The sequence below is a fragment of the Hakea prostrata genome, chromosome 8, assembly GCF_041222555.1.
Source record: "Hakea prostrata isolate BN-2017 chromosome 8, UWA_Hpros_2, whole genome shotgun sequence".
NCBI classification, from domain to species: Eukaryota; Viridiplantae; Streptophyta; class Magnoliopsida; order Proteales; family Proteaceae; genus Hakea; species Hakea prostrata.
Window position 1 is genome coordinate 3,690,598 of NC_142607.1, and position 25,120 is coordinate 3,715,717.

At 39.3% G+C, this 25,120-nt stretch overlaps 1 protein-coding gene across 1 annotated transcript; it reads left to right on the forward strand.

Moving 5' to 3' along the window:
- The first annotated feature begins 5,496 nt into the window (after window positions 1–5,496).
- Window positions 5,497–24,006, forward strand: LOC149006337 (snurportin-1 protein). The gene is made up of 7 exons (XM_089165749.1): window positions 5,497–5,936; window positions 6,835–7,021; window positions 7,150–7,400; window positions 9,729–9,843; window positions 19,348–19,440; window positions 22,562–22,705; window positions 23,133–24,006. The coding sequence occupies exons 1-7, from the start codon at window positions 5,578–5,580 to the stop codon at window positions 23,247–23,249; spliced, it is 1,266 nt and encodes a 421-aa protein (XP_089021875.1). The 5' UTR covers window positions 5,497–5,577; the 3' UTR covers window positions 23,250–24,006.
- Window positions 24,007–25,120: the final 1,114 nt, after the last annotated feature.

Genomic DNA, 25,120 nt, shown 5'->3' on the forward strand with positions numbered 1-25,120 from the left:
TATAGATTTCAAATGTATGGAGTTATAATTTATAAAATTAGATGTTTGGTTGTGGAATGAAATATTTGGATTCATCCTAAAAAACTATTTGATCGACGTGATTTTTGTGAATGTGCAAATGTATAGCTTTTTTGAAATCTCTGGATTTCACCCCTTATCCATAAATCTACAGATTCACGTTTTTAGTGTAAAAAGGTGAATCTCTAGATTTCATGAATCTAGAGGGTTTTACAACCAAACGGGTATAATTCTCAGATTCATGAATCAAGAGATTTGAAATCTCTGGATTCATGTAACCAAACAGGCCCTAAGAGATCCATAAATCAGCAGCTTGACATCGATACTATGGGCTAGATGCACAAGTCCGGTAGGTCCAGATCTTCTTGTTCAATAAGCTTTCTGAGTGTTGCTGGGCTCAAGTAGTAGCACCAGTAGAATGGGCAGATTACTTCATAAGTTCTATTGAAGAAGAATCTACCACATAGTCACAGCAGCAGTTGGTGGCCGCGCATCAGGTAAAGAAGCAAAAAAAATGACAAATGACCAGAGGCGAAAGACAAGAAGGAATCTATAAAGCTTATTACAAGAGCTTTGATACCATGTTAGAGTCTCAGTTCCTGTGATCAGCTTAAGAGCAGAAAGAAGGGAGAAAACAGATTGAGAAGTAGGAAAACAGAGTAAGGCATGCAAGAAGGGCTGCCTGCGGCTTAACTTTTCTTTCTATCACAGTCCCCTGTTTTATAATCTTCTAATTACAATAAAAGATTCTACGCCTACTCAAGATGGTAGAAATACAATATGAAAGACAGGATTAAAACCTAATCTAATAGAGAGGCAGCAAGGGCAGTTTTGCCTTTGCAGTTGCCAATAGAAACAGAGTCCCGAGTATTGCAGGGCTTCGACACTTTCCTTCAGCTGCCACCATTTCCTGCATGTGTGTCCTCTTTATCTCCCGAAAAAGAAACATTAGATTGCAAGTAGATGACAAGGAAAGAACATCATATCTAGCATTAATTTTGTGGTTTTCATGATAATCCCGTGTCCTGTTTAAAACCAATGAATGAAAGTGTGGATTCTTTGCATGTTCCATATCAACTTCAAAGTTCTAGTATTTTGTACTTGTGGATATACTCACCTTTGTCTTTTTCTCCTCTTTTTCTTTCTTTGTCATACTGTACTTTTCCAATTCTGCTAGCAGAGGCACCTAGGTAAAGAGAGTAAGAAAAATCAAATTAAAATTTATTTTACAGAGCAGAAACTGTTACTTTAAAAGTCAACTCTAGAATACTGTCATGTGGCACATGCCATAGTCTTCATTTTTCCACTTTAACACTATAACAGGTAATTTGAACAACTTGAGCAGTTACTTCAGAGAGGCAAATGGATTGGCTTTCAGTTTATTGAGTAGTTTTTTTTATTATCTTGGTTAAGGCATTCAGTTGAGTAAAGAAATTTATCCAGTAAACACAACCAACCAATTGGGTGGAGCAGGTACTCAACTGCTTTACATTGTTTTGCTGTTGTTGAACCCTGTAGTGCGCTTGAATAACATTTCTTCTTGATTTCCCCCTTTTGAAAGAATAAATGAACTCAAGTTGGTAAGGATAGTTTTTCTTGAGAGAGCTAATTAACATCTGAAGGTCAAACATTTGGCAATTAAAAATGAACTGGAATTTTCTAGTTCCCTGAAAATACAAGAACTTGCTTGGAATTCCTGCTTCCCTTTTTTATATGATCCAATTGAGCGCAAGAAGAATAATTATGTAATATTTATATGGACTTGGCTTTTGTTTCTGAATCTCTGATTTGAAATGCAACACTTGAGAATGCTGGTTTTTCTTTATCTGATTTAGTCATTTTGTTTTTAAAATACGAGTTGATATCTGATAAGAAGTCTTTCCCCTAAATCTAACCATAGATATGTCTTACTTCATAATATAAAAACTCTTTCTTCTGCTTTTCTCAGCTTTCGTCTTTGCCGATAGTAAAATCCACAACTTCAGGAACTCCATCATAGGTTACAAATGTTGTTCTTCTTCTTTTTTTCCCTTTTGGTAAAAAGTAATAGGTTACATATGTTGTCACTTATTATCAATCAGTGAATGCATCATTATCAGCATTAGCCAATGATTTGTAGCTCACAGTTTCAATTCTAACTTTTGAATCAAATCAAGTGTTGTCTTTGTTGGGTTTGGGTGTCTTGTATTATGTGGATCCATGTAATTATGTTTTTAGATTGTATTTGTAATTGAAATAGGGTTTGGGTCAATTACTAGTACTGGGGTAACATTATAATTACATTGGGATTAGGGTTTTAGGTTTTCCTATAAATAGTCTCTGTGGGATAACCTATAGGCATCAATCTTTGTAGGAGATTGGGGAATCCATCCTAATAAGGATGGGGGCAAGCAAATGATAGCACTTTGTGGGTGTGAGAATGGTGTGAGGTTTTCTAAAATAGTGGAACTCTTTTTCTCTCTGGTGGACATAGGCATGGTTTTGTCGAACCACGTTAAATTTTCCTTGTGTGCTTTGCTTGTGTTCTTCTCTGTTCGTAATTGTGCATCCATTATCCCAAACAGTCTTTACATGATTCATTGAAATGAGATTTATTTTCTTCAATAAGTAGATTTTTATTTGTTGGTTTCAAATTACTCTAATGCTTAATTACCTGAGTTCCTTTTGTGCTCCGTATTCAATGATTTAATGCATTGCCCCCTACGGAAATAATCACAAGAAGTTCCCAGACCTGTTTCTTCCATTATAGAAACCAAATCGTTCAACCTGTTCAAGTTATAAAAAGTTCTTTACCGTTCAAGTTGTTAAACATGTTTCTACCGAAAAGAAAAAATTGCTAAACATGCATAATACCTTTTTATTTTCTCCACCTTCTCCATTATAGCCGTTCTGCTAGAAGCTTCTCCATTTCCCCTAGGTATCCTTTCAGCCATGCTGCTGAGGGGATATGTATGGTCAATCTCCCTTTATTTTGTATATATTAGCGGATGGGTTGGTGGGTTTTTTTTTGGGTCCATTCCAAATACAAGGAGTAGAAACAAATTTAAGACCAGATAATTTCGCCAGAACTTATTGAGGTTCAGTATGTTGCCTATTCCTTACTTTGAAAGCATCTCCATATGCTCTTGCAGATCCTTTCAGGTAAAACGTTCTAATAATGTGCAATTTTCATCATATATTACTGTTATGTTCCTCCATTGATCTGAATATGCAAATTGCGTGGGAGAATACACCTCTTAGAATGGTCATCGATGAAGAGTTGGGATCCTTTTATCTGTATGGCTAAAGTATTATGTTTCGCTTGGATCTCCTTTCACATATTTAAAAGGGAGGTTCATTTACAATTCATCTTTTCAGTGGTCAAATATGAGTTTTCCTCTTAAGTATATAATGGAAGAATATGATGGAAACAAATTCAGACTCATCGATAAACAACAAATAAGTCTTCACGTTGAGGTGCAACCCAAAATAAGAAAAAGATCTCTCGTACGTAAAATTCCCAAAATGAAAGAAAAAATGTTTATGATAAGACCAGATTGAAGCCTTAAACAATACTATTGGGACGTATTTGTGGACAAGTTTTTCCCCTTCTTTTTTTTTCCTTTTTTTGGGTCACCCTCAATTTTTTTCAACGAACTTCTTTTTTCCCAGCCATAATATGAAGCACCACTAGAAGTTGTGTTAGCCATCGGATGAAGCACTATTTTACCAACTTTATGGCACTAATTTGGGAGAACAATGTGCTTGTTATCAATTTTTTACCCCAAAAAATGTGCTTGTTATCAATACCTTGTGCCTGTTCACTTCCTCTTATTCTTAATCTTGACAATCTTTTCTTCTTCCTACAAAAGAACCTTGCAATATCCCTTTCCATCGCTGGACTTGTACGCCCAATGATTAAATTCGGCAATATGCCAACCCTATGTGAGCCTATTTATCACTTAACTGTCGTCGCTTCACAACTATAGGGTGCACAAAATTACGTAGTGGAGATTACCAAAAAAAAATAAAAAAATAAAGGTAGTAGGGAAGTTTGAATCCATGTTGGGATGGATGTGTTTTTAGCACAATGGTCACCTAGGTTTGAAGTATCTCGTGATACGATATGTTACTAGCTGATACGTATCCATATTGGACACAACCGATATGATACATCTCGATATTGAATTGAACTAAAATACATTGACCAATACAATACAATACTCAATACATGACAATGTCTCTTAAAGTCACCAAATCAATACGATAATCAATACCAATACATTAAACCTTGATGGTGGCAACCTCTTATGTAATGACAATAACATCAATTTCGCCTGCTCTCGCCTTCTCATCCATGGGCCAATGGACCTCAATCCTTATGACTGTACTAACGATGACAAAAAGGGGCAAATCCACATATGGAAAGGAGGGGGCGAAGCCGCGAAGTCATTCTATAACAGGTGGAAGAAAAACTTACAATCATGAGTGTTCGTGCTCTCCCTTTGCATTCTTTTCACCACAAAACAAGGGTGGTGTCCATCTTTGATTTATTTTATCAGCACTTAGTGGTTAAGGGTGTCAATCAGTACGGTTTCCGTAATTCGGTACAGTTTCGATACGGTACCAACTTTGAATACCAAAAACCATAATCATACTATACCGAATTTACACGGTACGATACAATTTCAGTATTTGCAAAAACGGTTCGTTACGGCTTCGGTATTAAATCAGTGCGGAAAAACAATTTAAACACGGTATTTGGTGCGGTACAATTTTAACACGAATGAACCCATACCACTTTTCTTATTAGGTCATTAGGATCCTAATGAAATTGCGATCAAATAGTCAATATAATTTGATATTAACAAAGACAAAACAAGTAATATAAGAAGAGAAGTGAAGGACGAAATGAAAAACCGGAACACAGAATTAGGGAGAGGGTAAAGATAAAGTGTTTTAATTGTAAAATTACATTATATTCCTTAATTTTGTATGATTTCAGTACATATCCTACTAGTGGTTTAGACGGCATGATTCAGAACGGTTTCGGTACGCATTTGATACCCTTATTAGTGGTGGACTACAACCCTTGGTGTGTTGGGGATAATAGATATACAACCACAAACAGAGAATAACACAAACAAAACACATAAGAGAAATTTAACGTGGTGCAGCAAAACCTTGCCTACGTCCACTAGAGAGAAAAATAAGTTTCACTATTTTAGAAAATCTCACACCCACTTATAGTTATCCACGGAGATTATTTATAAGGAAACCTAAAACTCTAATTTCAATATAATAAGTTTAATCTAGTATTAGTAATTGACATAAACCCTGTTTCAAACTTTCAATTATAAATACAAAAAAAATATATATAATTACATAGACCATAGAATACAATACACGCAAACCTAATTAAACCATCAGCTTTGTTTGCTGGTGATTTATTGGCCAACTGTAAAAATTTTATTATTATTCAAGAAAGGGCAAAACGATGGAGAGATGGAAAGGGCTGGAATACAAGATCATTTTAGTAGACGCGCAGATAAGAATTGAACGCTCTGAAGGAAACCGAAAATGGCACCTCACGATCCCCGCCGACCTTACAAACGCTTGCCAATCTCCGATCAACAGAAACGCCGAGAGTTGGCGTTGCTCCGCCAGGAACAGCAGCGGCGGGACTCTCAGCAACATGCCCGATGCATCGCATCCTCCGTCCTCACCCTCCAAAATCGGGAGAATTCCCAACCGGAAACTGAAATGGAAATTGAAACCCAACAAGAGCTCTCTCCCAAATCTTCCTCCTCTAACCCCAGAGATTTCGATGTTCGTCAGGCATCAAAGCTCAGAGGCCCTGAAGTTCGTCACTGGTTTGCCCGACAGCTCATGCTTCCTGAATGGATGATCGATGTCCCTCCTCGATTAAACTCTGACTGGTTAGTGTATTCTCTGTGTTCAGATTCTGGCATTTATTTTTCGTTGCTTCGTCTAATTATATATGTTCTGGAACTTTCGAATTTCGATTCTAGGGGAGTACTTATCAATGGGATGGTTTTATTTATTTGTATTTCGTTTCTGAATAGTTCTGAAGCATATTGCTCTGTTTAAGTATTTTATGGTTTGGAACTTAGTAGCACGATTGTTGAAATCCTGGAAATGAACTTGATCAACCGTTGGACTGTATTGGCTTCGAGATTTACAACTTTATTAGTAAAACAATGAATCTTGGATTGGTTAGTATTGAATAAGTGGAACCCCAGCTTGGTTATCGGTGAAAGCTGAGTTTTGATTTTGGGGGTTATGTTTTGTTGTCTGCAATTCTTGCAAGATATTCATTCTTTGGCGGACTATGGAGTTATGCATTCGAGTCCAGCTCATACCTTTTTGGATTTTTATCGGGAGATTTATTTTTTGAAGAAGGTCTGTTGGGGTTGGGGGGGGGTGAAGAGAGGAGGGAGACATAACTAGTGCCTTCAGCCTTTGGCCAGTTAAGTTGGCAAGCTTGAATCTTCAATAAATTGTGTCTTACTAGTGAAAGGAAAGAAGGGAGATTGACCCGAAGAAGAGAGAGATAAAAGTTTGATATTATGTCTGCCAAACGTCCAGAGTATATCATTCTGTTTTCATAATAGTATTTTCAATGTTTGGATATGCTTTCTCCATGCTTCACTATTTGAGAGTTTCCTTGCGAATGAAAGGCAACATCTTCACGATAAGTGGCACTTTTCATATTAGTATTTTCAATGTTTGGATATGCTTTCACCATGCTTCACTATTTGAGCGTTTCCTTGTGAATGAAAAGCAACATCTTCACGATAAGTTGCACTTCTGCAGGTATGTTTTTGCAAGACCTGCTGGAAAGCGGTGTCTCGTTGTTTCATCTAATGGAACAACTGTTAGTAGACTCCGTAATGGTTCCATCCTGCATCATTTTCCTTCTGCTTTACCTAATGGGGCCCGGACAAGAGATGTTTCCGGTCCTGCACATTCATTTTCTATCCTGGATTGCATTTTTCATGAAGTAAGAATTTCTTTTTCTTTTTTTCAACCCCTGAAAGTTATTCTTTCAGGATTGATTGATGTACTCCGGTTTGCTATTTTGTTAATCTATTATAAAACTTATGGTGTTTAAATGGTGATCACTTGCAGCCAGATCAAACTTACTATGTGATTGACATGCTTTGCTGGCGAGGGTACTCTTTATATGACTGCAGTGCTGAGTTCCGTTTTTTTTGGTTGAACTCAAAGCTCGCAGAAACTGGAGCATGTGATCCTCCTTCTCAGTACCATAGATATAGATTCAGTTCAGTCCCCATTTACGAGTCTGATCTTATTGGCCTTCAGGAGGCATATACTGGTGCATTACCTTACACCAAAGATGGGCTATCATTCTACAACAAGTAAGATCCTGATCTTCATAGTTGCAAATTTCTGGAAAAGAACAATAAGGTAGCATTTTATTTGTTTGGGAAATCTATTACCTCGATTCTTAGACTATCTCTATTCTCTGGTATGACTGTATGAAGAAGATAGTAACAAGAAGAATTTGGATGCAACAGTTGATGGGGTCCCACAATATTGATCTTATATGGATAGCGTTCAATTACAAAATGGTTGATTGCAATGATCAATTTGACATCTTGTTCATTTAGATGGAGAAAATATTCAACTAAATTGTCTACAACTCCATTGCTCATTATGATAGGTCTGGGTTTCTGAGATATTCTAGATGGAACTCGTTGCTTAGTCTTGACCCACAATCCATGTGAATGCTTTCCAGATTTTGTGCTGAAGGACTGCCAATTTCTGTCCTAGGACATTAGTTATTAAAAAAAAAACTCTGTGGTGCCGCTTTTTTAGATGAAACATCTTCTCATTGTTCCAGCAATTTTGGTCTGTTAGTCTGGTAAGATTTAAAGTATGCATTTATTTATAATTAAATTTTCATGTATTTATAATTTTTCTTCTAAGCTTATAGTTTCTCATGTATCAAATAAAACTATGAAAAGTGTGTCACTGAGCTAAATTGTTCTATCTAACAAATAATCAATTAAAACATCACTAATTTTTTTGGGATGAAAAAACATCACTAAACTGGTTATTGGTACATTTGATAATTTGAAATTTTATTTTCTTAGGCTAGATATGGATTTTAGTATCATTACGATACAAATTATTTTGTGATGTGGAAAATTCTTCTTAGAAAAATTCCATGCTGTAATGCAAGAAATTTCAACATCTTCTCCTGTGTTAAAAAGAGGTTTAAGTCTCTCCATGTCCTAACTTCTTTATGGTTTAAATGGGTTTTTGAATGTACTATCTAGTTTATTAGTGTGAGATACTGATTTCATCTGCGTCTCAGCACAATGCATCCACATTCTCTTGTGTTTGCATCTTATTCACTTCTTTTGGTGATGCTTTTTTTCTGCAGTCTACTTTTTGTGTTTGTAAGTCTAGGCTGCCCTTATGAATTCTCAAGTAGAACAGGTGTGTGTGTGTGTGTGTGTGTGTGTGTGTGTGTGTGTGTTTTACTGTTTTTTTTTCTTTCAAACAAGAGTTATGTCTGTTAAGATTATGACTTATGAGAAGCGGATGTTATTAGGATCAGCCAGTCGAGGCTACCTAAGAGGTTTGATGATTTGAAAGCTCAAATACAAAATCTTTATTTATTTTATCTTTTTATCTTTTTCTTCTTTTTAAGTTTTTTTAGAAGGAAATATGTAACTGAATGCTTAATGATGATCCTCAACGGAACTTCTTAAACAAATGTGTGCTCAACTCTAATCAACATTTAACTCCTATAGACTTCCTCTCTAAACATGGGCCATAACCTCTGAGCAAAAGTAGCTTGCAATAGTCATTAAGTAGTCAGAAACTAGTTGTTTTATGACCATTGCTATAGTAACAGACCGTGTTGCTTGACCATTTGCTTGATGTTTTGGTCATAACTCCTAATGTATAATTGTGGATTATGTGTTTCTTTTCTACTGAAACTAGAGTGTAAGAGCTGCAACTTCCAAGTTTTGGCCAAAGTCAATTCCCATTGTATGATTTCCTAGAAAATCCAATGAAGTCATAAAAAGTACAGAGAGAGTTTGCTCAATCAGTCGATTGGGATTGGTTACCAGTTGGCTGATTGCAGGTGGGGAAATGTAGTAAATATGGCTATTAATGGCTGTTGTTGGCAACCATTGTCTCTGGTCAACCAGTACTAGACCAATGATCAATCAGTCATAACTCCCCAAGGCAAAACTTACTGAAGGATCCCTAAGACTAGGTATTCCAGTAAGGACCTGCTTACATCTTTCAGGTTAGGTATCCTAACGGTTCATTTTATATGTGAGTTACTTTATATGGATGCTTTGGATTACAAGGATGAAAGCGATTTAATAACATGAATCGTAGGGCATAAAGAGATATCGCTGCCGGGGGGGGGGGCAGGCTGATGATTATGACAATCTCCACAATTGATCTTATTGAAGGAAGGTTGAACTTGTCTACTCATGTCTCACCATCATCATGCCAAACTATCCTGCACATAACGAGATCTAAGAGAGAACTTTTTCCACCTTTGACACAAGTGAGGAATAACTAAAAATAAGGTACATGCAATGTCTGAACAGATGGCATGTAGAATGTGCAAAGTAGGTATTGGGGCAATGGTATACTATAAAATACACATAAAAACACAGATAATACTGACATATATTTTCTTTTTTCTTCCATAGGCATGCACACTATCAAACAGGGAACACACCACTGGCATTAGTTTGGAAGGATGAGAACTGTAGTCAGTACGTAATTGATACAGATAATAACGGACAGGTTCCAGCTCAGCAGCAGGTATTATTTTGGTCTTGTAATTTCTGTGTGGTGTGTCTGAAATGAATGAATCTCTTTTGTCCAAACCTCTCTGTTTTCTAAACTATCAAGAATCATGATGTCTTCAAGGATCTCTTTCTCCCTCCTTTATTTTGTTAGGACTATGGATTTAATCTTAACATGTTGTGGATTTTAGTCAAAGATGATGTGTGCTCATCACCATACTTATAGGTGTTCGTAACAATGACATCATCTAACTTTTGTTGGACTTCATGAAGACGGAAACCTGTACCTCCGATGGCTAACCCTATCATCTCCGGTAAAACCTCTGCTGTAGATCCCCTTCTCCCCCATCTCCACCAACCTGTACCCCCATCTTCATCTGCTAATCCCACATCCACTTCCCCTGATAAGCCATGGAACTCACTCTTCACTCACCATCATTCAAACACCACTGACCTTGACCTCTCCTTTATCCCTTCCACCTTCGATGGACCTAACCCATCAGTTCATTGCCCTTCTGACTACACTGCCGGTGGCATTTGCCGCTGAACCTCTGCAATCCTCGGCCAATTTCTTGCCCCCTCCCCCTGTTGGTATACTAAAATCATCTCTCACTAAACAATGGAAAGCTCAAGGCGTCCTGGACATTCATCACATGACTCAGGTATTTTCCTGTTCAATTTTGCCTCCTTGACTGCCGGTCTCGCGCTCTTGAAGGGTCTCCTTGGTTTGTGGGTAAATCCCCATTATTCCTCAAACCTTGGACTCCTTCCCTTCCACTCCGGCGGGTCGACTTCAGCTCCTTTCCCCTGTGGATCAACTTGCCAGGTCTCCCGCTTGAATTCTGGAACCCCAATTGCCTGAGTTGTATTGGTTCAGCTCTCGGCAAGCCCCTCCGTACTGATGCAAAAACATTAAATATGACTTGTAGGGGTGTCAATTTTCAACCCGAACCGTTAAAACTGGACCGAACTGGCCTATTATAGCTCGAACAGGCCCGAACCGAACCTTAATGGGCCGTGTTTGGGTTGGGCAGGGCCAGCCCGTGTGCGGCTTGCTAGCCAGAACCAATCGGCCCGAACTACAGCCAGTTAGCCTTTTACATAAATTAAATTAAAATATTGGATGAAATTAATGACCCATTGAATTTTACGAGACAGGTCACTTTAGAGTTCAGTCGGTGTTTGAGACTTTGAGTGTTTAACACGTTTTTAAGTTTTAACTTTCAAGTTTCAAATTTCATTTAGTTTTATTATTTTAAAGTCTTAACTCTTAATGGTGTGTTTTAGTTTCACTATTTCACTTTTCACAAAATGAAATCAGGGTTTCACTTTCACTGGGCATTTCACTTTCCCTGTTTCTTTTACCTTCTCTCCGGTTCATCTTCTCGGCGACAACTCCAGCAGCAGCAAGCAAGCAACGCCGACGATTGTGCTCAACTGCTTTGGTAGTCTGCATCTTCTTGGTTTATGTTTGTCTCGCCCTTCATCTCCTTGTCGATTAACAGCGACTCTAGCAGCGGCGACGATTGTGCTTGACTACTCTTCTGTCTTCATCTTGTTGGTTCTTTTTTCTCTCGCTCTTCGTCTCTTCGGCTATTCTAGGTAACCTCCAATCACATCTTGTCGGTTCTTCATGCGGATGATCATAGATTCACAAACCATCATGGGAAATTGGGAACCTTTGTGTGTCAGTGTTGCCTTGTGGGTCATAAACCTTAAATAGAGAATATGAATTTTAGTTTTCATATTAACTCATAATTGTGTTTGTGTCGTTCACTGAGATCTGTGATGGTTTGCTACTTTACTTGTAAAGATTTTGAAAACTCCATTGATGTTTTGATTGTTTTCTATGTGGGTCTTATATCTTTTGGTTTTGGCCTATTCATGTGTTATGTTCAAAAGCCCCATCTTTGATATATACATACTTTTGTTAACACTCCCTTCACCCTCTAATTCCTCTTCCACTCCTTTCATTTTCAAAAGATTCATGAGGCTGTGAGTGTGTTGGATTCTTAAGAGATCTCCATAATGAATTAGAGAAGATGATTAAAAAAAAAAAAAATTCAAGAGCTCAACTTGGAAACTTGGATGAGACATGAAATCGCATTATGTGGGTCCTAACCAAATCCAGCTCATTTGTACAACTTACGATTAATCTAAGGATGCAAACATCGAAAATAGCTTTGAAGATTTACTCTACTAGGTTTTCCGTATCTTCTTCCATGTAAAATGGTTATTGATTTTTAATTTAGTCCAAACCATTAGCCAAACCGAATCCAAACCATTAGTCCAAATCGTTAGTCAACCCGAACCCAAACCGAAACCGCACCGAAACCGTTATCTTTTAAATGGGCTGGTTTGGGCTGGGGTTTTTTCAGCCTGAAACCGCTCCAAACTGCACCGTTGACACCCCTAATGACTTGCCTCTCCTGTGCGAGGATCTATGTAGAGTCTGTAGACTTCTCTGCCTCCAAGGATCTCCTGCCTTTTATCACTATCACTGATGATTTTAGCCTCAAATACAGCCAAGTAATTGCTTACGATTGGATTCCACCACGCTGTGTTCTATTTTCATCCTTCGGCCATGACTCGAAGAGCTGCTCCTTCGCTTCTCTCCAACAAGCAAAATCCTCAGCCTTTGCTAGCTTACTACCCCCTGACGACAATAGATCTCTCGCCGGTGCTTCCTTAAAGCTGAACACAATCGACGTGCTGGAAAAAATCATGGTTTTAGTCCCTCCCACTGCTGCATCTTCTGACATCTTGTTCCCGCAAAAAGTCGTTGGAGCTGCAACTTCGATAGAAAATACCTACCGTAGAAGAAGAAGAAATACTATTGTCTCCGTACCGATTCTCTTGTTCCCTGATCGAATTTCGTCAACGCTTCTCATGGGACTTTTCGGAAAAGCTGCTAACCTAGCCTGCTACTCGGTTGACGGTGATGCTGATGTTCTTAAGCTTCCTGAGATTTTTGCCCCTGCGATCGATGTTGATGCTGCTCCTGAAGCTTCCGACTGGTCTATAGAGGTATTTGGTACTCATCCCATTGAATTCATGTCGCTTCCTTTCCCAAATGGTGATAGATCGATCTCTGAAAACCTAAAAGCTATGCCCAAAGACCACTGCAAGCTCTCTAACCTTCAACCAGACATCTCTTTCCCTCTTCTCCATGCTACCTCAAAACCTATCTTATCCACCCCCTCTCTCCTCTAGCTAGGACCCACCATTATCTCCCCAAACTGACGCAAACTTCCCTTCTCCTTTAAACACACCCCCTGGGCCCAAGCCCAACCCGAAAATTAGTTCCTCACCTACTAGGTCGTTGGCTAAATCTAGGCCAAAGCCCATTTGCTCTAAAAACCCACCGGTTCAGCCCTCTTCCTCTAAAGGTAAAATAATATCCTTGTCCCCGGTCCATTCTAACAATGATGCCTCTTGCCTTCCTGGATCCTTAAACCACCCGACCAAATTGGCCTAACCTCCTTGACCCACCACCCCTATGACCCGCCATCTACCAACCAATCTCCATCTCCCTCTACAGAGCCAATAACTCCCAATTCGGTTTCTTCCATTGACCCTAATATCTTTGAAACCCCATCCCCTTGGGACTCCCCACTGTGTGAGACATCTTCTCCCTGCCCACCCCACCATATTGCCTCTATTGACCCCAATATTAGCTGCTAGTTAGCCCCCCCTCCTCATTTATTTAATTATGTCTGAGTTTATTGTTTGGAATGTTAAAGGCCTTAATCCTATTGCAAAACAAGGGGATGTTCAGAAATTCATCTCGAACCCAAAAGTTCCCATGCGTGCTCTCCTTGAGACTCATGTCCAATTAGAAAATTCCCATTGGATTGCTCAGTTCTTAGCCCCCTCTTGGTCTTTCATCTCTAATTACTCCCATTCCCCTAATGGCCAAATCTAGGTTCTTTGGGACCCTTCTTTTCTCAATATCTTGGTCATTGACTCTTCCCCCCAATTCATGCATCTCTCGATCTCCCCTTCCAATGCCTCCACCAATTTCTTCCTCTCTGTTGTCTATGGCTTTAATCGGGCCTCTGAGCGTATCCCTTTGTGGGACTCCCTTCGCTCTCTCTCCTGTTCTTGAGAGGACCATCCCTAGGGTGTTGGGGGGATTTTAATATTGTCTGTTACTCCCATGAGAGAGTGGGAGGTTGCCCCCCTAATCTTGTTGCAGTTGAGGACTTCAATTCTTGTCTTGAGGACTCTAGTCTCACTGATCTTCGTTGATCAGGCCATTTTCTTTCATGGCACGACCGTTGTATTAGTGATGCTAGAATTGCCTCGAAGCTCGATCAGTTCCTTGTCAATCAATCTTGGCCCTCTCTCTTTCCAATCTCCCATGCCTCTTTCTCCCCTATTGGTCTATCTGACCACTCTCCCTACTTTGTCCATCCTTTCCCCCCTTCTTCCTTCGGCCCTAAGCCCTTCAAATTCTTTGACATGTGGACTTTTAACCCCTCCTTTCTCTCCACGGTCAAAGATGCCTAGGAGAAGCCTGTTCATTGCCACTCCCTCCCTCTCATTGCTTTTGCCGTTGGCTTAGGAACACTAAGGATGCTCTCCGTCTCTGGAATTCTTCCACTTTCGGGAACATCTCTTCTAGGGTTTCTGAAAGTCGCTTAAATCTCCTAAGAACCCAAACCCTTCTCCAAAATGATCCCCTCAATCCTTTGATTGCAGTAAATGAGAAGGATCTTTCCTAAGAGTTGTCTTCTCTGATCTCTCTCGAAGAAAGTTTCCTTCACCAAAAAGCTTGAATCAAATGGCTCCAACTCGGAGACTCCAATACCACTTTCTTCCATCGATCCCTTAAAGCCCTCCATAACCACAATTCCATCCCCTGTCATCCTCTCTTCTGAGGGCTCTTGGATCTCTGACCACTCTGGTATCAAAGCTAAAGTTGTTTCTTTCTTCTCTTCTCTTCTCTCACCCCCGTCCCTTCTGATCCGGCCCCCTCTCCCTCCTAAACTCATCAACAAATTCATTGATCCCCAATCTCTCCCCCTTCTCTATTCTATCCCCTCCCATGATGAAATTCTTTAGGCCATTCGTTCCCACAAATCTAGCCGAGCTCCTGGCTCTGATGGTTTTAGTATGGGTTTCTTCACTAATGCTTGGGATATTATTAAGGATGATCTTGTTCGTGCTGTTCGTAGCTTCTTCCTTAATCCTTCCTAGCTCTCCTCTATCAACCAAACCTTTCTTTGTCTCATCCTCAAAAAGGCTGGTGCCTCCTCTCTTTCAGATTGTCCTATCTCCCTTTGTAACCTCCTCTACAAGTTCATCTCTAAAATCCTTGCGAACTGGCTCAAAAAGGTCATGCCAACTTTGATTAGTGCCAACCAAACTGCTTTCATTGCAAGTCGGAGTATTGCGGATAATATCCTTCTTTGTGTAGAGATTGTCAGGGGCTTTGAGAGATCTTCTCACTCCCCTGCTACTCTCCTTAAGGTTGATCTCCACAAAATTTTGACTCCATTCGCTGGGATTTTATTAGTGATGTTCTTTCTGCCATGAGATTCCCCCCTCCTTTATCCATTGGATTGAAGTCTGTATCTCCACTCCTTTCTTCCCATCATTACCAATGGCTCTCCAGCTGGCTTCTTCCTCTCCAGTGTTGGAATTCGTTAAAGGTGTCCCCTCTCCCCTTACCTCTTCTCTCTGACCTTGGAGGTTCTCTCCCGGCTCATTCAATCCAAGTCGGATCAGCTCTTGATTTCCCCCATCCCCAAATGTAAATCTATCAACCTTACCCATCTCGCCTTTGCTGATGACCTCATGATCTTCTCCAAAGCGGATCATAGCTCCATCTCCTCCATTATCTTTGCCCTTTCTTTCTTTGAGTCCATCTCGGGTCTTAAGGTCAACCTAGACAAATCTACTCTTTTCCTCTCTAGGGTGTCTGACCTTCTGCATTCCAATCTCCTGAATCTCTTTGGTTTCAAGCTTGGAACCTTTCCTGTTATCTACCTTGGTCTTCCTCTTATCCCTGGTATGCTCTCTCTCGCCATCACTGCTCCCCTATGTTGGACCACATCCGTAAGAGTCTCCAACTTTGGAAGAGCCGGCTTCTCTCCTTCGCTGGTAGGGTAGAGCTTATTCGGTCTGTCCTTCAATCCTCCTACCTTTATTGGTGCGGCATTTTCCCGATCCCCAAGTCTATCTCGTCGGCAATGGAATCTCTTTTTGGGGCTTCCTCTGGAAGGGCCAAGATACTACGTGATTCCTCTGCCCCATTAGTTGGTCCAACATTTGCCGGCCCAAATCTGAAGGGGGTCTAAGAATCCGTTGAATCCAAGAGGTCAATTCAACTGCCTTGCTCAAGCTCATTTAGGAAATTGTCTCTAAACATGACTTTATCTGGGTCATCTGGGTCCACTCTTACCTCCTCAAATCGGATTCGTTCTAGACTGTCTCTATCCCCTCCAATCCCTCCTGGACCTGGAAGAAGCTTCTTCTCCTTAGACCCCGTGCTCTCCCAGCCATTACCACCCACATCTCTTCCAGTTCCTCTATTTCTTTTTGGCTTGATCTATGGCATCCGATGGGCATTCTCCTCTCCCTTCCCCCCTCGCTCTGTCTATGAAACTCGCATCCCAAATCCTCCCTTCTTTCGGACTTTATCGTGCAGGGTCCAGCCAGATACCATCTTCAGGACGATCCCAATCCAAATTATTCCAATTATTCTATTTTTTCTTCTTTTCATTCAAGAGGTTTGACCCCTCCCTCCAATTTTGATAAAGTTAATGGTTCCTGGGTCCATACCCCCCACCATTGTCTCACACATGTCTGGAACTCCCCCCCCCCCCCACCATTCCCTCTTCCCCCCATGATACAGTTGTTTGGCTCCCTTCAACCACCAAATCCTTCATTACATCCTCGGCTTAGAACTTGGTTCGCTTCCCCTCCCCTTCCCCCCTTTGGCCCCCCTTGGTTTGGTTCAAAGACCACATTCCCCATCACTCCCTTACCCTTTGGAGAGCTCTTAACTTAGCTCTTCTTACCCAGACCTTCCTTATCACCCGCTATATCCCTGTAAACCCTAATTGCATCCTATGTTGGAATGGTACTGAGGACATCGAGCATCTGTTATTTTCTTGCCCTTTCTCTAGTTCTCTTTGGAGGAAAGCCCTAGCCCATATATGGTGCACCTCCCGTCACTCATTTGGGTTTGATCGTGACTGATCTTGGATTTTAAATAACTTTTGAGGTACCTCTATTTGGGACCGAATCGGTAAATTTGTCTTTGGTGCCATGGTTTACCATCTATGGTGGGAGCGTAATCTTAGGTGTTGGACTTCCAAATCCCGTTCTCTTAACTCGATTTGAAATGCTATTTATTTTGATGAATCTTCTAGGGCTATCTCTATCCCCCATCTCCCAGTAGTTGATTCCCCCAGGATCAGGCTCATTGTTGTCTCATGGGGTCTTAACTCCCAATTCATTACTCCTCCTTGACCCTTTGGTCTTCTTGTTGTTCGGTGTTTTGCTCTTTTAATTTAATTATTTATTCATCCAAAAAAAAAAACTTTTGTTGGACTTTGCCTTGGGGTGTTTTGGAGCAGCTCATCCCCAAATTTCCCTCCCCCCACCCCCCCCCCCAAAAAAAAAAAAAAAAAAAAAAACTTCGATACACCTTATATATGTGTTATACTGTTTTCGTTAATTAACCTAAAGACAACAAAAAAAAAAAAAAAAAGTGAGATGGAATCTATATCATGCGTCACTCGTAACTCTTGTAACATCAGCAACTATCCGCTACTGTACTCAACTAGATTTACTTGTGAAATAGTTTCTTTTTGGATGAGGTGGTGGGTGGAGGAGGGAGAGAGCAGCCAGCCATCAGCTATAGGACTGGGAGACAAAGCCTAAACCCTAGGAAACAACAAGAGCTTGTTCCTTGGGGTGTCCAAAGCCGGGGTAGGGGATACAAATGTAATTAGGAAGACACGTCGAAGCTTATGGCTTTCCAAATTGAGTTCAAAGATCTAGAGTTGGGGATCCATCCCCTAAGGTTTCTTTCCCACCGTAAGTGATAAATGGTGGCACCAAAAACCAACTTGCCAACATGGTCACAAATAGCTTAGCTAGTTAAGGACCTTGAAATACATAACCAATCTTGAGCAAACCCATATGTCGGCTGGACTCTGGAGGTGTGCAAAATGGAGGAGAAAGCTTTTCCCATAGGGAGTGAGAAAAGGGTCAAGTGAAGAAGAGATGATCCACGTCTTCAAAGAGCCATTCCAACAAGGCATGCAATTAGGGTTAGCAAGGATGTGGTGGCAAATAAGGAAGGACTGAGTGGGGTGGCAATAGTTGAGGGTTCCCTATAGGGTGATGGAATGGCAGGGAATATGACTTTTGAACCAAAACAAAGGGGACTAGGGGACAATTTGGCTGAGGTTCCAGTCGGAGGAGGTGGGAGCCAAATGATATAGTCTCACAAAAGGGAGATTAAAAACTGTGTGCGACTTAGGGGGGAGGGAGAGGAGGATTCCAAGATCCATTAGAGATAAATGCAAAGAGTGGGGTAGACTTGGGAATACGGAAGTTGTAGACCACTCGAGGGCTAAAGTGATTGTAGAGAATATTCAAGGGATGCCAGGGATCAAGCCAAATGGAAACAGAGAAACCATTAGAGACCATGGTGGGAGTGGCCATGTAAGGGGCTTGAGGAGGAGAAGCTTCTTCTAGACCCAGGGAATCTCATGGACTCATGGTGCCGAGGTGATCCAAGGTGTTTTAGGGCAACTGAAGCGTTTCGGTGGTATGGTGCCTACTAAAGCAATGTCGAGGTGAATATAGAGATTTAAGTGTGCATGCCCCTTCCCCCTTCTTTTCCAACATGAATACACCATACCTAAGGGGTTGACGTTATTACTTTTTAGATTTTTTTTTTCAACTATTTTTTAATTAGATTCAAGTAGGGGATATCTTCTTTTCTACAAATAATATCTTAAGTAAACGAATTATCAAAAATATAAAAATAGTTTCTTATATCATATTTGGCATAAGTAAATGTGTAATTTTGGTCCAATACTATTTAAACTAGTCCAAGGCGCCCTACAATATGGCGGCAACTGCCTAGGCCCCTATAAATCAGCCTGGATGCCTAAGCGGTGCCTTGGTGACACCTTGACATTATGGTCCAAATGGAGTCGGATTTCAGGAGATTAGAGTAGACCCAGTTGACCCAAGACTCAAGTTTAGTGGAGATTTTCCAGCTAAGCTTCAACAAACTGGCTTGTTTTAGTCATGGACCCAGCAGACTCCAAGGATTTCTTCAGATTTAGGGAGACAAACATAGATGGGGTAGTTGTCGTTAGTTATTCTATCTTGCTTTCTTTGTCGGTTTTGTTAGGGGCCAACCATACTCATATAGTTATCATAAAATTCATTGCTGGATTGAGTGGAATGGACTTTCTACCCTGTCATGTGTGCGTCTATGATGGAAACCATTTTTCTGTTTGTTTGATATTTTTTTTTTGATGATCAGGTGGTTTTGGAGCTTCAAGAGGATGGGAAACTGACAACATCAGATGATCCTCCAGTAGTATGTGGATGTTTTGATATAAATGTTATGCAGCAGGTATGGGCCTTCAAATATTTAGAAATGAATGCTTCTAACCAGCTCAATTGCCTCCAGTATATGAGAGAATAGAGGCTTGTTTTTCGAAAGTTACATTGGTATTCCAACACCACCATAAAGGAAATAAGTGAATTTCTCTCTTCTCAATTTCATGTAATCATAGCTAACCAGAAACTAAGCAATCTGAAACTCCTGATATGGCTCAAAACAGCAATAAGGATATCCTCAGATTGAATCTTGAAGCAGTTATTTCTCTTTAGGATATCTTAAATCTAACTTACTACAGACACATATTTGTCTCCCTGGATGCATACATGGCAATGCTCAGATGCAGTATGAAATCCTATGGGGTCTACCTTATAGCATTAGAAAATCTTCTGTAACCCCTGTCAATGTTTGAACCATCTCAAATTAACCAAAGTAACCAATTTTTTTGGTGCATAGTCGAGTTTCAATGAACATTCAATGGGCCTCACTCGACACAAGAATAATTTGGTCAATGCCCACTCAACGTCAAGCCGGGTCCAATTTCATTAGACATTTGGTTCCAAGTTCCAACTTCCGAACCACAGTCCTTGCTCATCATGGTTTTGGGAGCTTTTTGAACTTTCAAAGCTCCAATTGGGCTCGCTTTTTTGAACTTCTAGAGCTCCAGTTGGGCTCAACTTTATCCCCTAAAGTTTATTTTCCAATTTACTAGAGTTTCCGGGCTTTCAAAAAGATTTTTATTTGTTTGATGTGACTTGAGTGACCCAATTTCTCATGGATCGGATTAAACATCCAGTCCCCTATTTTGAACCCTTGATCTTGTTTTTGCCCTAGCTAATTCAGTATCCAATGGAAATGGAAGAAAGTGGTGTCAGAATGTTGGTGGGAGGATAACCTACCTCCTTAACTATAGTTAAGACATTCCACATTTTAATGTATTCAAAAATTAAGTCGAAGGATGCCCTGGCTGCAAATAGACTGGTTTCCTTGTAGACCACAACAACTTGCTGTCCTCCTAGCCTGACTTGTGCATGCCTTCAAGACCTCAATTTCAGCTTTCCTTTTTTAGCTGTTCCTGCGACTGAGAAAACCAGAACAGCAGGGACAAAGGAAAGAAGAAGGGAGAAGGAGAGGACAAATGGAAGAAGAGGGAGAGTGCTCGCATAAGTCAGGCTCTTCCCTATAGTACTTCATTTATAATAAGAAGCAATCTCAGTTCAGGGAAAACTTTCCTAAACTGACTAACAACAAAAAGGAATAGAGTAAAGTAAAGATTACATAGGATCTTCCAAATCTTTTAAAAAATACAAAATACTCCTAGGAGCATTTCTTGTAACTAAAATAACAAGAAGACGAACTGTACATGGTCAAGATCTCTCCACGATATCTTGAGCGTGTGCAATAGAATTGTCAACACTTTTATTTCATTTCATTTACAATTTATATTACTAGTTATCGCCTTGACACTGCATGTTTATAACTGACTCCGTGGTCTCCCAATTTGGGCAGCTTGGTATATCATTGAGGATATGCAAATGTTTTCAAGTACATATAAGATTATTTATTTGGGGCTTTTTACATTGTTGGTTATTTTTTACCCCATAGTCTATGTACAGTCTCTAATGTTTATTTTATTTTAATTTCTTTTGGGTTTGTGCGACCTTCTCCCCTGCAATCTCTCTCCTCTTCTCCCTTTAGTGCTGTTGTTATTCTCCTGTCCATCTTGTCAATTCAGTACCTTGTACCAGCATCCAGCATGGTTTGGTAGAGTGATCCAGGCCTCTTAGCATGGGGTCCTTCTCTCTTAGTCCTCTTCTCAGTCTCTGATCTTGAAGTCTGAATCCTCAACTTAGGGTGACCTCCTTCCATAAATCTTAGCTCACAGACCTTGGACTCAAGGAGTCATGACCCGAAGCTCATTGGCCTTTACTACTATGTCATATCTTGTTTCAGCAAGGTGATTGCAGATTGATATTAAACCTCTGTGGCTCTCAAACTGAATTATCTGGATTGTTTGGACCAAGTGAAACCTAACTGATTTGGTTCTGTTTCAATTTTTAGGTTATGGAAAGTATTAGGTTTCAGTTTTAACCTATATACCTTGAACAAACCTAAACCAAAGGTGGAAGCAGTCTAATTGACACCTTCAGGTTTCCATGTGTAGCGTGTTCATCTTTTTAGTATTTTTGTGTGTTTTATTCTGCATTTATGTACTATTTTGTGCATATTTACATTCTAGGAAAATATAATATTCATATGTTTGAATTTAGGGGGGAAAAATCTACGATGCTCTTTATGCTTTTTTACCATAATCATGTTATAATCAGTTATTTTACCATTCCTTTATCTATCTATCTATGTATTGCATATGACGGTATTTTACTCATTAGGCCATTTTAATTTCTGACAAGCTTTCAGGCCTTTTTTTTTTTTTGGAGGGAGGGTTTTAGGCATTGTTAGGTTAGTCATATTTAACACTTCTGTATGTGTCTTTAGGGTTTCTATTGTTTATTTTTAATTTGTACTCCTTGTTATTTCTCTTTACGTGTTTTTTGATTGCGGCATATAATTTTTATTTGACATTATAAAAAAAAAAAAAAAAAAAAAGAACTTTTAATATTTCTATTTGACTATCAAATCTGTCTTATTGCGACTTCTCTTTTGGTTGAACTGCGAAAGGCCAACCTCTCTCAGCAACATCGAGAACTAAGCTCACACTACTAAGCTAGTTCAGTGTTGTATTTTGTGTGCTTCATTTTCGTTTTCACATCACTACATTCTGTGTGGTTGTTGGATGGAACTTACCTAGAATACGAGTAGCTCAGAAAAGAAATTATTCAAAACAAATTCAATGAGCAAAAATAGAAACTTACCATCAAGGTTTTGATACTGGATTTAGTTGAAGTGTACCCTGGTATCCCTGTTTACTTTCCCAGTGAAATTTAGATATGGTGTTAAAACTGTCAATACTTCAAAACATTTTGTTGTTTTAAGGTCTATTGCACAGGAGAATGAAGTCTTTTTAGCCAGGCTTACGTTTTTCCGTTACAGTTTTTTTCCCGAAAAAGTTGTTTGTTTTTTATGCTGTCTTCTCCGTTTTGATTTAAACTTAGAAGATTTGACATTTGTGCAGTCAGGGTTGCAATCAGGAAGCCTTTTGCGTTTTGTTGTTGGCGAAGCAGGCTTTAGCTTTGTGGATGGAAAGCTTGAGAAGGCTGATATACATTACAGTGGCAAGGTCAACCGTGCACGTGCTTTCGCAGATAGCTACTCTAAGGTTTGTAGAGAAGCAAATAAATCAGGTTTAGAGAGAATACCTGTAATCTCAGCCACCGGAAATGTAGGTCAGACGCATAAATACAAATCAGGATTAGGTTGTGCACACTGAGATCAGCCCTTTCTGGTGGACCATTGTATGCATTACCACAAGAAACAACAGATCAGATCAAGCGGGTGATCCAAATTCATGATCATGGATGGGAATCTACCGCATGATGGATCTCTTTCTTGCATACTTGGGTATTGGCTTATAGAACATGCATCTCTCTCTTCTTTTTCTGTTTTTAAATGGTTGTTTGGGGCGGGGTCATTCAATGGTGCTACTGCTGTGGAATGCTTATTCTTAGGATCTTTCATATTTCTGGATCTAGCATCCACACCTACTCTCTCTTTTAACCTTCTTGTCCTGAATGATCCTTCAACAGATTATATTCCAGTATAATGCTCGATGCTCTCCGCTTAAAATTGATGATCTGGTAGCAGCTATCAGCTCATGTCAGAGTCAAGAAGGTGGAAGTCCTGATGTCCAGATGATCTCTTGATGACTGACAGCAATGTGAATGTGTGGATAATAATCCTTGGATCGAGTGCCATCTGCTATATGGTATTGCCATTCTGTTAGCATCGTTGGCTTTCAAGTCTCAAAAATCTCCTGAACGTGACATTTTCTGTCAGGTCTTTCAAGTTCAAACGACTACCTGGTGGCCGTTGCCTTCTGACCCTTTTTAGTCTCCTTTTACCATGTATCATCTTCTTCATAAAATTGGATATAGGATATAACCCAGCATTGCTGACAGTGTCTTTCTTCCATACAGGTTTGCATCTACATGTTTTGGTATGGTATTTAAGTGATCTATTTATATCTAGAGGACATTCCAGTTTCTCTTACATTGTAACCAAGACATTTTTATTGTAAAGATCGCAGATTCAAGAGTTTTCCATTGTGACATATTTCCTTATGATCATAATTCTTTAGTTTTTTTTTTTTTTTTGTTTTTTGGGCGAGCACTTATGTTGCTCAAGCACGCATATTTGGCCATTTGCCACACTCTTTTAACTGTTGAATAGACTGATTTTTTTCTGGGTTTAAACTTTCAAAGCAAGATAGTTTTCAAAAAAATTAACGGCTTTTATCATATTGCATAGGCCAATGCAATTTAGTGCAATCCAATAAGATACGTATCAATATGTATCATATTGGTTGTATTCAGTATAGATATGTATCCGTTATTATTGTATCGTATGATATTTTAAACTTTCGTCTAGAACCCGTTGGTAGGCATTCAGGCTTTGGTTAATTGAATTAAACTGAATTATTTTTAGTGTTGCATCAAATCAAAATTAATCTCAAACCAAAACTATAAAACAATAAAAAAGGAAGAGTTTTTATAATGTTGGGGCCTCTTAATGTAATATATTACATTATTACGTGTGGGTTTCAACCAAGTTAATGCCTGTTAAATACATTCAACTTTCAAACATAGATGGACCAAAATGCCCCTCAAGTTTTTTAATACATTGTAATATTATATATATGTGTGTGTGTGTGTTTAACCACATAATTAATGCTTAATGATTAATTATCTCTTTTTAAAATTATATATTAATAAAATACATTAAATAATTTAAGGGGTACTTTGGTCCTTTTACGTTTGAAATTTGAAAATACTTAACCGCGACTAATGGTGTAATGGTATTAGTTTAGTTGGGACCCACCATCGTAAAAACTCTAAAAACAATTTTTAGTTTTGATCAAATGTTGTGTACATATAAACTAGGAGCACTCTTTGTGAAGGAGATACAGGAAAGAGATGTTCATATACCAAACCACACCTTGGCTTTGTGATTATTCCATCTCTTTATATGGATGCAATGTGTGGAGTGCAGCTTGATTTACCTTAAATCCAATTTGGTAGATGCAGACAAAAATAATCATTTCGTTTCTTACTGTAACATTTTTTTTCTTCGTGGGAATTAGTTTTGTTCGGGTAAAAGTTTCGTAGGAAATATTCTTACATGGTAAATAAGCCACATTTACCCAGACAGTAGACCCACAAATGTCTATAGAAAATAATCAAACCAAACTGAACCAAACTGAAGACGAACATTCCCTTACCAAGCCGGGTTTTATTTTATATCAATTCAACCCGACCAGAAGTTGACCGACAAAACCGTTTGCCCTTGGCTTTACTTTGGACCAATATCCTGTCCATGTATGACAAAGAAATGGATTATTTAATTTTTTTTTGGATGTGTGACATGTGTCCTAACATCAAGTTAAAAGATACAAGTCACATTAATTTTTTTTAATTTATAATTAAATTTTTTGATGTGACTTATAAATGAATCTCAACCCTTTAATGTAATGTTAAGACACATTTCACACGTTCACAAGAAAATAGATTGGATAAAA